Genomic DNA, 13,633 nt, shown 5'->3' on the forward strand with positions numbered 1-13,633 from the left:
ATTATCTAGAAACTTCCAAGGGCTACTCTTGCCCGATCCACTTGATTGCTGAGAAGGAAAGAGGAAATAAATAGAGTAAGGCTGAACATTTGACTAAGAAATGGAATGCATGAAAGAAGGGATAAGGGAAAAGTTGGATTTTAGATAATCCTTATGCCAATAATTGACCAACTGTTCTCAAAAACTATCATGGATTCTGAGAGGGAATATTTCCACAGTAAAATCACACAGACATATCCTCAGCAAACAGGATGAAAGACAGGTAAATAGAACGGTGCTAAGAAAAGAGGTGTTTTTCCTCAGAGTTCAGAGAAACTTCGAAAACCGAGAGGAAGGAGTAAACTATACCACAGGTACGCTTTGTCAGACACAAGCCTCTTCTCCACTAGAAATGGGTTTTAGGAGGTCCGCAGAGGACACTAGGAATGAATATTACAATCTTTAAAGCAATATTAAGTCTTCATAAAAATGAAGAAATTTCCAAACAGGTAAAGCACGCAGTTACAATAAATGTTTCAAATAGGTTAAAGAACCAACCTCCTAATTACACAAAATGTTGTCAATATTGCAAAATTACTGTGGTGTCATCTTTAAATAAGCTTGTTTTAGAGTTTTCTAGAACACGATTGTTCTTCATACTGTTATTCTGACAACTGTATACTTTTACGACTTTTCATAAATTGTGCTTTATTCCATTTGGTCCTTTCCTTTCAGGTAAAGGAACAGATCGCCACCCGTATCTAAAGGTCTAAGTACTACAATTCGCTACGAGCGAAGAGGTTGACCATGAACGTCTATTATTAATGACCAGTTCCAAAGAAATCATAACACCGTATGTAGTTTGGCTCAGGATGACCACGTGTGTTGCTGAGATCAGTGTAAAAGCAAATGTTGAGAGTATATAAACGTCAGCATTAAGTGTTATTACTAAAGTAATTATTGGACGTGATACACTTAAAAAATACATTCAGTTCATTTTTTTCCTGGGACGAAGGTGTTACATGATGTCAGGGGTACGAACCTAGAAGAAAGGTGCTTACAGGTCCTAAGGGGGAGGGCCTTGTGTGACTAAATTAAAACGAGAGTCAGTGCTCAGATTCAGTACTGACAAGCAGCATCTTGAGAAGTACACTTCATGCGGGCTACTCACGTGATAGAGAATAAACAACACTGTAACCCCACGCTGCCTTTTGGCTGTTAGTTTAAAAGTTTATAAATAACGGTGAGACAGTAGTATGGATGCTTTAAAATGGAAACACACAAACAAGACACACTTTCCACAGTCCTGTTAAATTAGCTGTGGGCTGACTTTATAAGACAAGGAGTAGCTTATTAATAAAAGCGCTAAGGACACGTTCTCTTAAAACCTAGGGTTTGCAAACTGGGCTCCCAGTTTAGTCAATGCAACTTTTAGAAAGCCTAACAGCAATAATTTACCGATATTACAATTGGTAGGAGTTTAAATCAAGGGTAGAAAAATGTATTATCTACTCATATAATAAATTAGAAAACATATCAAAATTTACCGCTGCCATAATTCTCCAATTACAAAAGCAAGTTCCATAAACTCCAGAAATCTTCTGGGCAATATCTCCTTGCAACCAAAGCATTTCATTTCCCGAAAGTAGAATTTAAGAGTCTCAAATAGGGCAGTGCCTTCAGGAACCACGTGACCGCTAAGCAGTTCATTGGTAGCTATGTCTTCTATCTATTAATAAAGGCTAAAAACCATTTAGTGGGTGATGCGTTTCCATGCAATTAAGACTTATTTTTCTATATGTTGTCACATAAGTATTACTTCTTCTCAAGACCTGGCTCCCATATTTAAGGAAGAAAAAAAATTACTGAGCCTGGTTTAAAAGGCTTCTAGAAGCTCAGATTATGTTTCCATGGAATTCCATTTAAGAAGTCTGCCTGTATAAAAACATAGGAACATCAGGGAAGGGAAGCAAAAATAATATAAAAACAGGGAGAGGGGCAAGACATAAGAGACTCTTTTTTAAAAAAAGTTTTTTTTTCATGTTTATTTATTTTTGAGAGAGAGAGAGAGACAGAGTGCGAGCGGGGTAGGGGCAGAGAGAGAGGGAGACACAGAATCCGAAGCAGGCCCCAGGCTCCGAGCCATCAGCACAGAGCCTGACACGGGGCTCGAACTCGTCAACTGCGAGATAATGACCTGAGCCGAAGTCGGACGCTCAACCGACTGAGCCACCCAGGTGCCCCAGGAGACTCTTGAAAATAAAGAACAAACTGAGGGCACTGGAGGGGTTGTGGTGGGGGGATGGGCTAGATGGGTGATGGGCATTAAGGAGGGCACTCGTTGGGATGAGCACTGGGTGTTATATGTAGGGGATGAATCACTGGATTCTACTCCTGGAATCATTATTACACTATATGCTAACTAACTTCAATGTAAATTAAAAAAATAATAATAATAATGGTAAAGATGGCAAATTTTATGGTGTATTTTACCGAAATAAAAAAAATCGGATAAAAAAAAAAAACTTCTACAAAGTGGAAAAAAAAGAAAAAGAAAAAAGAAGCCTGCCTGTATAAAATCATTAAGGTAAATAAAACCAGATTAAGATATATAACATCAACAAACAGTTTAAAATCTATATCGTTATGGGGTGCCCGGGTAGCTCAGTCGGTTCAGCGTCTGACTTCAGCCCAGGTCATGATCTCGCAGTTCACAAGTCCGAGCCCCACATTGGGCTCTGTACTGACAGCTCAGAGCCTAGGCCCTGCTTCGGATTCTGTGTCTCCCTCTCCCTCTGCCCCTCCCCGGCTCACATTCTGTGTCTCTCTCTCTCTCAAAAATAAATAGCATTTTTTAAAAATTAAAAAATAAAATCTTTATCGTTACGAAGCGCTATCACTGTCTGATGTCATGCGGTTACACCACAGATTTCTATTACGTAATTCTGTTTGTAAAAACGCACTGGTACTGTTTTCCTCTCAACTTGCTTCCAGAGCACGCACTACCTGACGCGCGTCTTGAACGGCCAACGTTTCGGATGCCCACGCAACGAATTTCATCCGTCTCCAAACAGGCGACGTCAGGGTGTCCTGCAGGAAAAGCCTTGAAGCTGTGAGAATGCCTTACCCCAGATATGAGAAACACTTTGCAGAAGTCCAAAACCGGCAGAATCTGTAGAAAACTGGCAGCTTCTAGTGTATCTTGAAGGTTGTCCATGTTAAGGGAAAGCTTTGCAGTGTAAATGAAATCAATAATTTTCCTTAAACCGACTTTGCTCACACCATGAAGCTTAATGCACATTAAATCTTGTTCTTTCATTCCACCTTAAATAAAAAGACAGTCAATTAAACAAGGGTGGATAATTTAATTAAGGTCAAACTCGCTTCTGCTGCTAATTAGATGCGGTGAAATCAAGGAAAAGTTTTATTCTATGCAAGCATTCATGTCAGAGTCAGACTTCTGCATATTTTATAGTTAAAAGAGAGTACTTAAAGAGGAATATCTCTATCCTAATGGAAGTTGTATATAATGCAAGAGCTTCCAGAATGTTCCCCTGTCACTTTGTATCTTTTGACAGATTAAAGATTGTATTAGTGGGACCCAGAGTCTCTGGCAGAGAGAAAAAGAAAAGCTGTGAAATTAAAGTGGACACAGGTATGAAAAAGGTACATCCATTTCCCAAGTTTTAAAAAAAGCCACCTACAACCACACGTACTGGGTGTATATTCCTTTTTTTTTTTTTAAGTTTATTTATTTTGAGAGAGAGAGAGAGAGAATGAGCGGGAGAGGGAAAGAGACACAGGGGGACACAGGATCCAAAGCAGGCTCTGTGCTGACAGCAGAGAGCCCGATGTGGGGCTTGAACTCATGAACCCTGAGATCATGACCTAAGTCAAAGTCAGACGCTCAACCGACTAGGCCACCCAGGCACCCCTGTATATTGCTTTTGAAACTCTTTCTTTTGGGAAAGATACAAATCAAAAGAACTGAATTTCACTTTAGAAATAAAAACATTTAAACACGTATTTTCCATATTGTTTTAATGTGGGTGCAGAATGTGACGAGCCAACCTACCTGTGAACATGGCCTTGAAGTAATCACTAGCAGAGGCCATCATGACTCTATGCACAGGGAAGGCGTCATCCGTGTCACCTGGCATCAGGGTCACATCACAAAGCAATCCTTCAAGTCGAAGCTGGTCAAAGCCCTACAACAAGAATGTGAGTTGAGACACTCATCAAGGTTAAACGGATATACATTTCTGCACGCTCAAATCCTGTTTATATATTAATTTGCATGCAACATATTTAGAACATAAAGCCAACAGAATAATTCCTCAGAAGACAACAACCTATTTGATATGTGACAATGTATATTTAATTCACAGTAGGAAAAAAATAAAATTATGACTGATTTAGATTAAGAACAAATATGGAAAGAGTATATACATTCACTTATTCACGCAACGACTGGTTTTAGCTTATTTTGATGTTTGTTTATTTTTGAGAGATAGAACATGGTCAGGGGAGGGAGAGAGGGAGACACAGAATCTGAAGCAGGCTCCAGGCTCTGAGCTGTCAGCACAGAGCCCGATGCAGGGCTTGAACCCACGAAATGTAAGATCGTGACCTGAGCAGCAGTCGGATGCTTAACTGACTGAGCCACCCAGGCGCCCTGTTTTATCTTATTTTGAAAAGAAATTGCCAAGTACACTTTCATTTTCCCATGGGCACGGTTAGGGCGATATATAGCACTGCTCTCCATAATAATAGATGAATGGTTCTTTTTTAGTGTTATTCCTGAGACACCTTGTTTTTGTTTTAGTTTTTATTTTTTGAGAAGAAAGAAAGGCATAGATAATCTGTGTTAACTGCAAGACAGGAGTTCCTTTCTAGTAACTAGATTGTTCCGTGTCTTTGAGAATTAGAGATTGTCTTAGATATCCTTACACTCTGTACGTTGCTGCGGCCTGGCCAATTATCTTTCAGGTTTCAAGTTTGGAATGTAATTATCTTTGGAAGAAAGAGCCCGGGTAGCTCCAACGTGAGACATCATTGTCCCCAAATGCCTAAAGTTTAGTGAAGAATTAATAAGCTACCACCCACGATTCAGAGGATGAAGAGGGCTCTGGCGAGAAGAGGGTTGTCAGTTAGCTCTTCCGCCCACTCCCATGATAGTCCCAACCGATGACAAATAGGCAGCTGTTCCTTTGATCTATTCTTTTTTTTTAATGTTTATTTTATTTTTGAGAGAGAGAGAGAGAGAATGTGAGCAGGGGAAGGGGAAGAGAAAGAGGGAGACACAGTATCCGAAGCAGGCTCCAGGCTCTGAGCTGTCAGCACAGAGCCCGACGCGGGGCTTGAACCCATGAACCAGGAGATCATGGCCTGGGCCAAAGTTGGACACTTAACTGACTGAGCCACCCAGGTGCCCCCCCCCTCCTTTTTAATATTTATTTATCTATTTTGAAAGAGAGAGAGAGAAAGAGAGAGGGACACCATGAATGGGGGAAGGGCAGTGAGAGAGAGGGAGAGAGAGAGAGAGAGAGAGAGAATCCCAAGTGGGCTCCACTTTCTGCATGGAGCCTGATGTGGGCCTTGATCTCATGACTGTGAGATCAGACAAGTCAAAATCAAGAGTCGGATGCTCAACCGACTGAGCCACCCAGGAGCCCCCCGCCGCCCTCCCACTTTGATCTGTTCTTGGGAGAATAAAACATTTTGTGATTATAATAGGCTGATCAAATGCACAAAAAGAAGAGAATATGTAATTTAATAATAAGGCTCAGAAATGGAGATTTTTACAAGATTTACTCTACAGTTTCAAAACGGTGATGTGTGATTATAAAAAATCATGAAGAAACTCATACAAATTACCTTCCAATATACAACGTAATGCAATAATGTGACACAAGAACTAATAGCAAGGAGTGTTCCATCCCCTTTGCTTTTTCATGACCCCAAATAAAACTTCTCTTTACGGTTGTGCTTCACGAATTTAAGAAGCAAAAGGCATGACATACTGACGAATGCAGTTTTAGAAGTACTGATGCTACACATATGTATAATATAAATCTCAGTCTAAACATCTCATCATAATCTTTAAATTGCTTTTTATTTTTATTTTTAAAAAAAAATTTTTTTTTCAACGTTTATTTTTATTTTTGGGACAGAGAGAGACAGAGCATGAACGGGGGAGGGGCAGAGAGAGAAGGAGACACAGAATCGGAAACAGGCTCCAGGCTCTGAGCCATCAGCCCAGAGCCTGACGCAGGGCTCGAACTCACGGACTGCGAGATTGTGAGCTGGCCGAAGTCGGACGCTTAACTGACTGCGCCACCCAGGCGCCCCTTAAATTGCTTTTTAAAGCAAATGCTTGCATCCACAGAACTAGAACTTCAAAGAGATAATGTGATCCAGCCACTTTCTCTCTGGAGAGAGACAGTAATGTTTTTATTCCAAAAATATTTATACATTATACATATACTTTAGAACAGGATTATGTATCATATTTTTCTTTCTCCAACAGTGACTGACATATGTTTCTGTTCACAAATATCGACTCTTTCACAAATGCCTCTTTTCTTCTATAAACACAAACGTTATATACCCCACCCTCGGTATTTTCCATTTCCCATCGCTAAATGATCCACAAGGGCTTGGCTTTTTTCTCTTTCAGATAAATTGCAAGTTAAAAAAAAATGAAATATCTGCTTGTTATAAAAGTACAGGATATAAATGGAAAACCAAAACTCTACTACTGTTAGTTACTTACAGGAAGTAACTACCACTAACAGCTTGGGATATATACGTCCAGGCCTCTTTTTTCTTTCTTTATTATTTAATTTTAGAGTGGAGGCGGGACAGAGGGAGAGAGACTCTCAAGCAGGCTCCACGCTCAGCACCGAGCCTGACATGGGGCTCGATCCCACAGCCCTGACATCATGACCTGTGTCGAAATCAAGAGTTGGATGCTCAACCAACGGAGCCACCCAGGTGCCCCAGGCCTCTTTCTATACATATGTATAATCTATCGTTTGCTTGTGTGTGTGGGTGGGAGGAGGGGTGTGAGTGTGTGTGTATGTGTGTGTGTGTGTGTGTATATATATATATATGTATGTATATATATATATGACAACTTTTGCCATTACGAGCAATGCTGCAAGAAAGCTCCTCGTACATACCCTCACTCGTGTAAGTAGATCTTGTGGGCGTCACTTGTAAAAGTGGAACTGTTGGTTTGGAGAAGATGTACCGTGAAAGTTTTAGAAGCTTCTGGCAAGTTGAAGCATACGGTTTATCTTGGGAAACTGATTATGCCCTGGGCACTGGCAAAAAAAGACGCCAAAATACCAATGAAGTGAGACTAGGCACTCTATGCCACCTTGCTTTATTTTTATTCATGAAAAAATTTCTGAATCTTCTCGAAGGTGTACATACAGAGATAATGCCTGTGGAAGGCAATCATGGCTTATTCTGTCAAAAGCAGTCATTGCATCCAATCCGTTATCTTCTTCTACTAAGACAACAATAAAAAAAAAAAAAACCCAAACAAAAACCTCGGTTCATTTGCTGGCCCTTCTGTCTTTAAAATATTCCTACAGACATTTCATACTGGGAACTGCGTAATGTCAGTACGCTCCACACCTACTATTTATTATTCCTTCTTGTTCCTTTTGAAAAAAGGACAAGCGAATACTTCCCATATCATTATCTGTGTCATTTCTCATTTTGTCCATATTCTATTAAAACTGCCTGTTGAGGTACAGACTCAATCCTCACGATTTGGACAGCCCGGCCAAGTCACCAGGAGCTCTCACCCTCTTCACAAACCTGATCGTTTTGTTTCCCTTTGCACTGTCTTAAAAAAAAAAAAAGAAAGAAAAAAATCCTCTACCCTTCCTCAGTATAATCTGGCGGCCCCCAAGAAAGGAAGCTGAAGCTCGTAGGCCACTTTTATCGCACTCTGAATATCTTCTATTCTAAGCTTAAGTTACCTACCTTTGGCAAAGTGTCTGGTTTGTGAGGTTTTGCCTTTATTTTTACTGCCTATAAAGTAGTTTCCCTTTTTGTATATTTCACAGCCTTTACTTTCAAATGTATAAATGAACAATCCTGCCATCCAATTCCGTATTTGCCAATTTTATTCCTGACTATTGCTATCTGTATCCAAATAAGAATCTGTCGATTCAGATTATATTCACAGATACTAAATATCTTCTTGGCGTGCTGTTATCTGTATATCCCAGCTTTGTCTAAAGAGACTACAGTTCTCTACAGATAACAGCACGCTAACAAGATATTTAGAATCTGTATGTTGTTAGTTTCTCTAAACAACTTTTATACTCTAATCTTGTGAAGGGTGCACACATTCAAAGAGAGGGGGAGGTCATTCTCCACAGGTCTTACCTGCCTTCTATAGATTTATCTTTCGCTTTTACTCTTATACATTTCCTCCCCCATTCAACTCGAGGAAGACTCTCAAAGACACCCTGATGGGGCGCCTGACTGGTTCAGTCGAAAGAGCATGCAGCTCTTGATCCTGGGGTCGTGAGTGCGAGCCCCATGTGGGATGTGCGGATTACTTGAACAAATAAAACAAAACTTAAAAAAAAAAAAAAAAGATCCCCTGCACACTTAAAATGTGTCCTTTTAATATAAAACCATTTTCTTCCACCACGTTTGTACTCATTCCTCTTGTCAAAATGCTATAAGGCATTTTGTCTGTTTCCATATGCTAGTTCACTCTCTATCGATACAGCTCTGGTTTACGCAAAACTGAGCAAAGTTTCCAGTTTTTTAGAGTATCTGTAAAATGGTTCCTATTGCTTTAAACTGAACTTCTTTCTGCCCCAATCCATATCTTAGTTCTCGATTTTTCTATTTCTTCTGGGCCTTGGGTTCCATAATGGATGTGGAGATTATTATCTGTTCTTGGCTTCTTTACTCTAATGTTTCCCTTCCCCCCTCCTATAACTCTTCCCATATCTATTCTTTTCTTCTTCTTTACATCCTTTGGGGGAAGAAAACCAGAGCATTCAAAAAAAAAATCCTTTTTCTATCCCCTGTATTAAACTAACCCAATGTATCAAAACTTCAATTCCTATTAAATAGGGGTGCCTAACTGGCTCAGTTGGTTAAGCGTCCAACTCTTGACCTGAGCTCAGGTCATGATCTCATGGTTTGTGAGTTTGAGCCCCGCATCGGGCTCTGTGCTGACAGTGCAGATCCTGCTTGGGATTCTCTCTCTCCCCTTCTCTCTCTGCCCCTGCTGCGCACGTGCTCTCTCACTCTCTCTCTCAAAATAAATGAAATGAACTTAAAAAAATATTTTTTGTTAAGAAAATTGTTTTAAATAGAGGGAGGTACCTATGTAATACCCTGAAGGACTGAGACATCTTAAATGAATGTGATAATATATATATATATATATATATATATATATATATATATATATATATAATTACTACCAAAAGTTGGTTGAATGTCGATAGCTTTCATTTTTCTTTCTTAAAAATTTTTAATGTTTATTTATTTTTGAGCGAGAGAGAGATGGAGAGACAGAGCATGAGTGGAAGAGGGGCAGAGAGAGAGAGACGGAGACACAGAGTCCAAAGGAGGCTCCAGGCTCTGAGCTGTCAGCATAGAGCCCGACACAGGACTCGACCCCATGAGCAGTGAGATCATGACCTGAGCCGAAGTTGGACGCTTAACCGACTGAGCCACCCAGGCGCCCTGAATGTCAATAGCTTTCAAATTAAATATAATGTCATTGTGAAAAAGGCTAGAATGATAATTTCAGGTATTAAAAAGCAATCTGGGAAGCAAATCTTTCCATTAAATTCTGCACTGGAAGTAACTCACTAGCATATTGTATCTAGTTTTGATCAGCGTAATTTTGAAAAGGAAGTGGGAGAAGAAGGAAACACATCCTGAGAAGAGCAATAAAGAGTATTAGTGGAAAATAGGTTTTACAAACAAAGATAAAGGAACTAAAGAAAAGAAGGTTAGGGGTGCCTGGGTGTCTCAGTCAGTTGAGCGACTGACTTCAGCTCAGGTCATGATCTCACGGTTTGTGAGTTCGAGCCCCATGTCGGGCTCTGTGCTGACAGCTCAGAGCCTGGAGCCTGCTTTGGATTCTGTGTCTCCCTCTCTCTCTGCCCTCCCCCGCTCATGCTCTATCTCTCTCTGTCTCAGAAATAAACATTAAAAAAAAAAAAAAAGAAAAGAAGGTTAAAGAATGGGTTTTTTCCCAGTCTCTAAGTAAATATAATGCATTTGATGAAAACAATGCCATATCCATGTTTAATTCAGAGGACACAAAAGGAACAGATGCATTTTTAAGTTAAAAGAGATCTATAGACTGGATATAAAAGTTTATATTAATATTAATTAAACTGTTCTTATTATACAACACTGCCTAGAGCCTAAATACTTCTAAGGGCTTTCTATCAGCACTATATCACAATATAGGAATTTACAGATTTGTTTTGTTTTGTTTCTTTAAAAAAATTTTTTTTAAATTAGTTTTCTTTATTTTTGAGAGGCAGAGAGAGACAGAGCACGTGGGGAGGAGGGGCAGAGAAAGAGGGAGACACAGACTCGGAAACAGGCTCCGGGCTCCGAGCTGTCAGCACAGAGCCCGACGCGGGGTCTGAACTCACGAACTGTGAGATCATGACCTGAGCCGAAGCCGGACACTCAACCGACTGAGCCATGCAGGCGCCCCTGTTTTGTTTTGTTTCTCAAGATTTTATTTTTAAGTAATCTCTGTACCTAACGTGGGGCTCGAACACACAACCCCGAGATCAAGAGTCGCAGGCACTACTGACTGAGCCAGCCAGGTGCCTCTGCAATTTAAAGATTTATTTTTTTCTAACGGCCCAGCTCAACGATTCAACCTTATTGTTCATTATTTCAGGTTGTTGTCTAGACTGGCTCATCGGTAAAAACCAGGCTTACCTTTTTTCTAGTCCCTTTATTTATGCCGTTATTTTTCACATACAATAGCTTCCCTCCTTCAAAGCCCCGTTCAAATTTGGCTTCCTTTGTAAAGCAATCTCTAACCAAATCTCCAAAATAATCAGGCACCGTTAGCCTGAGTCTCACAATTTGGCATTTAATTACAGCCTCTAGATTTTTTGCTTCCAGCAAAGATAAAAGAACAGGGACTGGATTTACCTTACCTCTTGAAACAACTTAAAACCAGACAAAATATATGAAAAAACAAAACAAAACAAAAAAACAGCAAAAGACTGGATGAAGGAGAGGGATCTGTGAAAGATGAGAAGCAAGTTAGATGAGCCCCATGATTGTTGTGGACTTTCCAAGACAGAGGTACAGGGAGGAGGAACCCACCTGAAGCACGGCATTCTCCCTGCGAATGTCGAGGGAGTTAAGGCAGCTAGGTTTGTAGGGCAGAACACAGGAGAAGAGATCTGCAGAGACAGAGGGCTACGGAGATCAAAAAACAGTCTCCCTCAAAAATAAATAAAATGGGGGCGTCTGGGTGGCTCAGTCGGTGGAGCATCCGACTTCAGCTCAGGTCAGGATCTCATGGTTCGGGAGTTCGAGCCCCGTGTCGGGCTCTGTGCTGACAGCTCAGAGCCTGGAGCCTGCGTCTAATTCTGTGTCTCCCTCTCTCTCTGCCCCTCTCCTGCTTACACTTTGTCTCTCTCTCCCCAAAATAAATAAACATTAAAAAAAATTTAACAAAACAAAAACAAAAAGAAAGAAAGTAAAGCTGGCATGAGGTGCCCAGCTGGCTCAGTTAGTAGAACATGTGACTCTTAATCTCAGGGTCATGAGTCCAAGGCCAATGTTGGGCACAAAGCTTAGTGGAAAAACAAAAAACAAAAAAACCTGGCATGACCATAAAATAAGGCAAAACAGATTTCTGAGGAAAGAATATTTATTATCAGTCTGATGAAAGACTTCAGCTTCCACCTTAAGAAACTAGAAATTGAGGTGCTTGGGTGGCTCAGTCGGTTAAGCAGCCAACTCTTGATTTTGGCTCAGGTCATGATCTCACAGTTTGTGAGTTCAAGCCCCACCCTGGACTCAACACAGATAGTGCAGAGCCTGCTTGGGATTCTCTCTCTCTCTCTCTCTCTCTCTCTCTCTCTCTCTCTCGTGCGCGCGCGCTTGCTCGCTCTGCCCCTCCCCCTGCTGGCTTGCTCTCTCTCAAAATAAATAAACATTGAAAACTAAAAGAAACTAGCAGTTAAATAGCAGCTTAATCACAAAAAGCAGGAAAATGGAAATAATAAAGATCAGAGAGGAAACTGATGAAATGTAATACAGAAAGAGAAAAACAACAACAACAACAAAACCCAAAAAGGTTTGGTTCTTTGAAAAGATCCATATGTTTGATAAAACTCTAGTTAGATTAGGGAAATAAAGAGAAAAAACACAAATTACCAACACCAGGATTGAGAGAGGTGAGATTACCAGACATTGTATAGCTTTTAAAAGAATAGTGAGTAAATATGAACAATTGTATGCCAATACACTTGACAACTCAGTTGAAATGGATAAATTCCTTGAAAGACACGGGCTGCTAAAGATAACTCTACAAGAAATAAATAACCCGAATAGCTATATGTCTACTATAAAACTGAATTTTCTCTGGTGAATTCCACGAAACATTTAAGGAAGAAATATCACCAGTTCTACAGAAACATATCCAGAAAATTAAGAGGTGGGAACATGTGTCAACTCATTCGACAAAGCCAGCATTATCCTAATATCGACAAAGCCAGCATTATCTTTTTTTTAAATTTTTTTTTAATGTTTATTTATTTTTGAGACAGAGAGAGACAGAGCATGAACGGGGGAGGGTCAGAGAGAGGGAGACACAGAATCCGAAACAGGCTCCAGGCTCCGAGCTGTCAGCACAGAGCCCGACGCGGGGCTCGAACTCACGGACTGCGAGATCATGACCTGAGCCGAAGTCGGCCTCTCAACCGACTGAGCCACCCAGGTGCCCCGCCAGCATTATCTTAATATCAAAACCAGACAGAGATAAGAAAACTAAGAAGACTAAAACCAAAATTCCTCATGAGTACAGATGGAAAAATTCCTACAATTTTAGCAAATCAAATGTAATAATATATAGAAAGAAGATAATACATCATGGGGTTTGTTCCTTCAGTGTATGGTTGCTTTAGCGTTCAAAAATCAATCAACATAATTCACAGTATTAGCAGACGAACGAAGAAAAATGATGAGATCATCTCGATAGGTGCAAAAAAGCATTTGACAAAATGCAACATCCATTTCCGATAAAAAACACCGAAGAGGACTCTCAGCCAATTATGAACAGAAAGGAACTTCCTCAAGCCTACAGCTAGCATCATAATTAATGGTCAAAGAAGGAATGCTCCCCACCCCCACAAATATCAGCAAAAAAGCAAGAATGTATACGCAACCGCTGCTAATCGACATTTTTCTGGAGTTCCCGTGTAGTGCAGTAAGGCAAGAAAATGGAATAAACAGCATCAGACTGGGAAAAAAGGAAACAAAAATATCTTTATTTATAGGGAAAATGACTGTCTACGTGGAAAACCCCACAGAATCTACCAACAGCCTCCCAGAGTAAGTCAGTTTGTCAAGATTGCAAGACACAAGGTCAATAATCATCAACAAATTGTAT

The 13,633-nt window shown here is 40.2% G+C and overlaps 1 protein-coding gene across 10 annotated transcripts in view; it reads right to left on the bottom strand.

Annotated features, from left to right (window-relative positions):
- KLHL13 (kelch like family member 13) overlaps window positions 1-13,633 on the bottom strand; it is a 200,252-nt gene that overhangs the window by 19,910 nt on the left and 166,709 nt on the right. For all 10 annotated transcript variants that reach the window (XM_027054377.2, XM_053201591.1, XM_027054374.2 and 7 more), the window contains 2 exons: window positions 4,055-4,187; window positions 3,107-3,303 (listed from right to left, as the gene is read on the bottom strand). In XM_027054377.2, the coding sequence (XP_026910178.1) occupies window positions 3,107-3,303; window positions 4,055-4,187 (330 nt within the window). The remainder of the gene's footprint in view (window positions 1-3,106; window positions 3,304-4,054; window positions 4,188-13,633) is intronic.

This window comes from Acinonyx jubatus, chromosome X (genome assembly GCF_027475565.1).
Source record: "Acinonyx jubatus isolate Ajub_Pintada_27869175 chromosome X, VMU_Ajub_asm_v1.0, whole genome shotgun sequence".
Classification (NCBI taxonomy): domain Eukaryota; kingdom Metazoa; phylum Chordata; class Mammalia; order Carnivora; family Felidae; genus Acinonyx; species Acinonyx jubatus.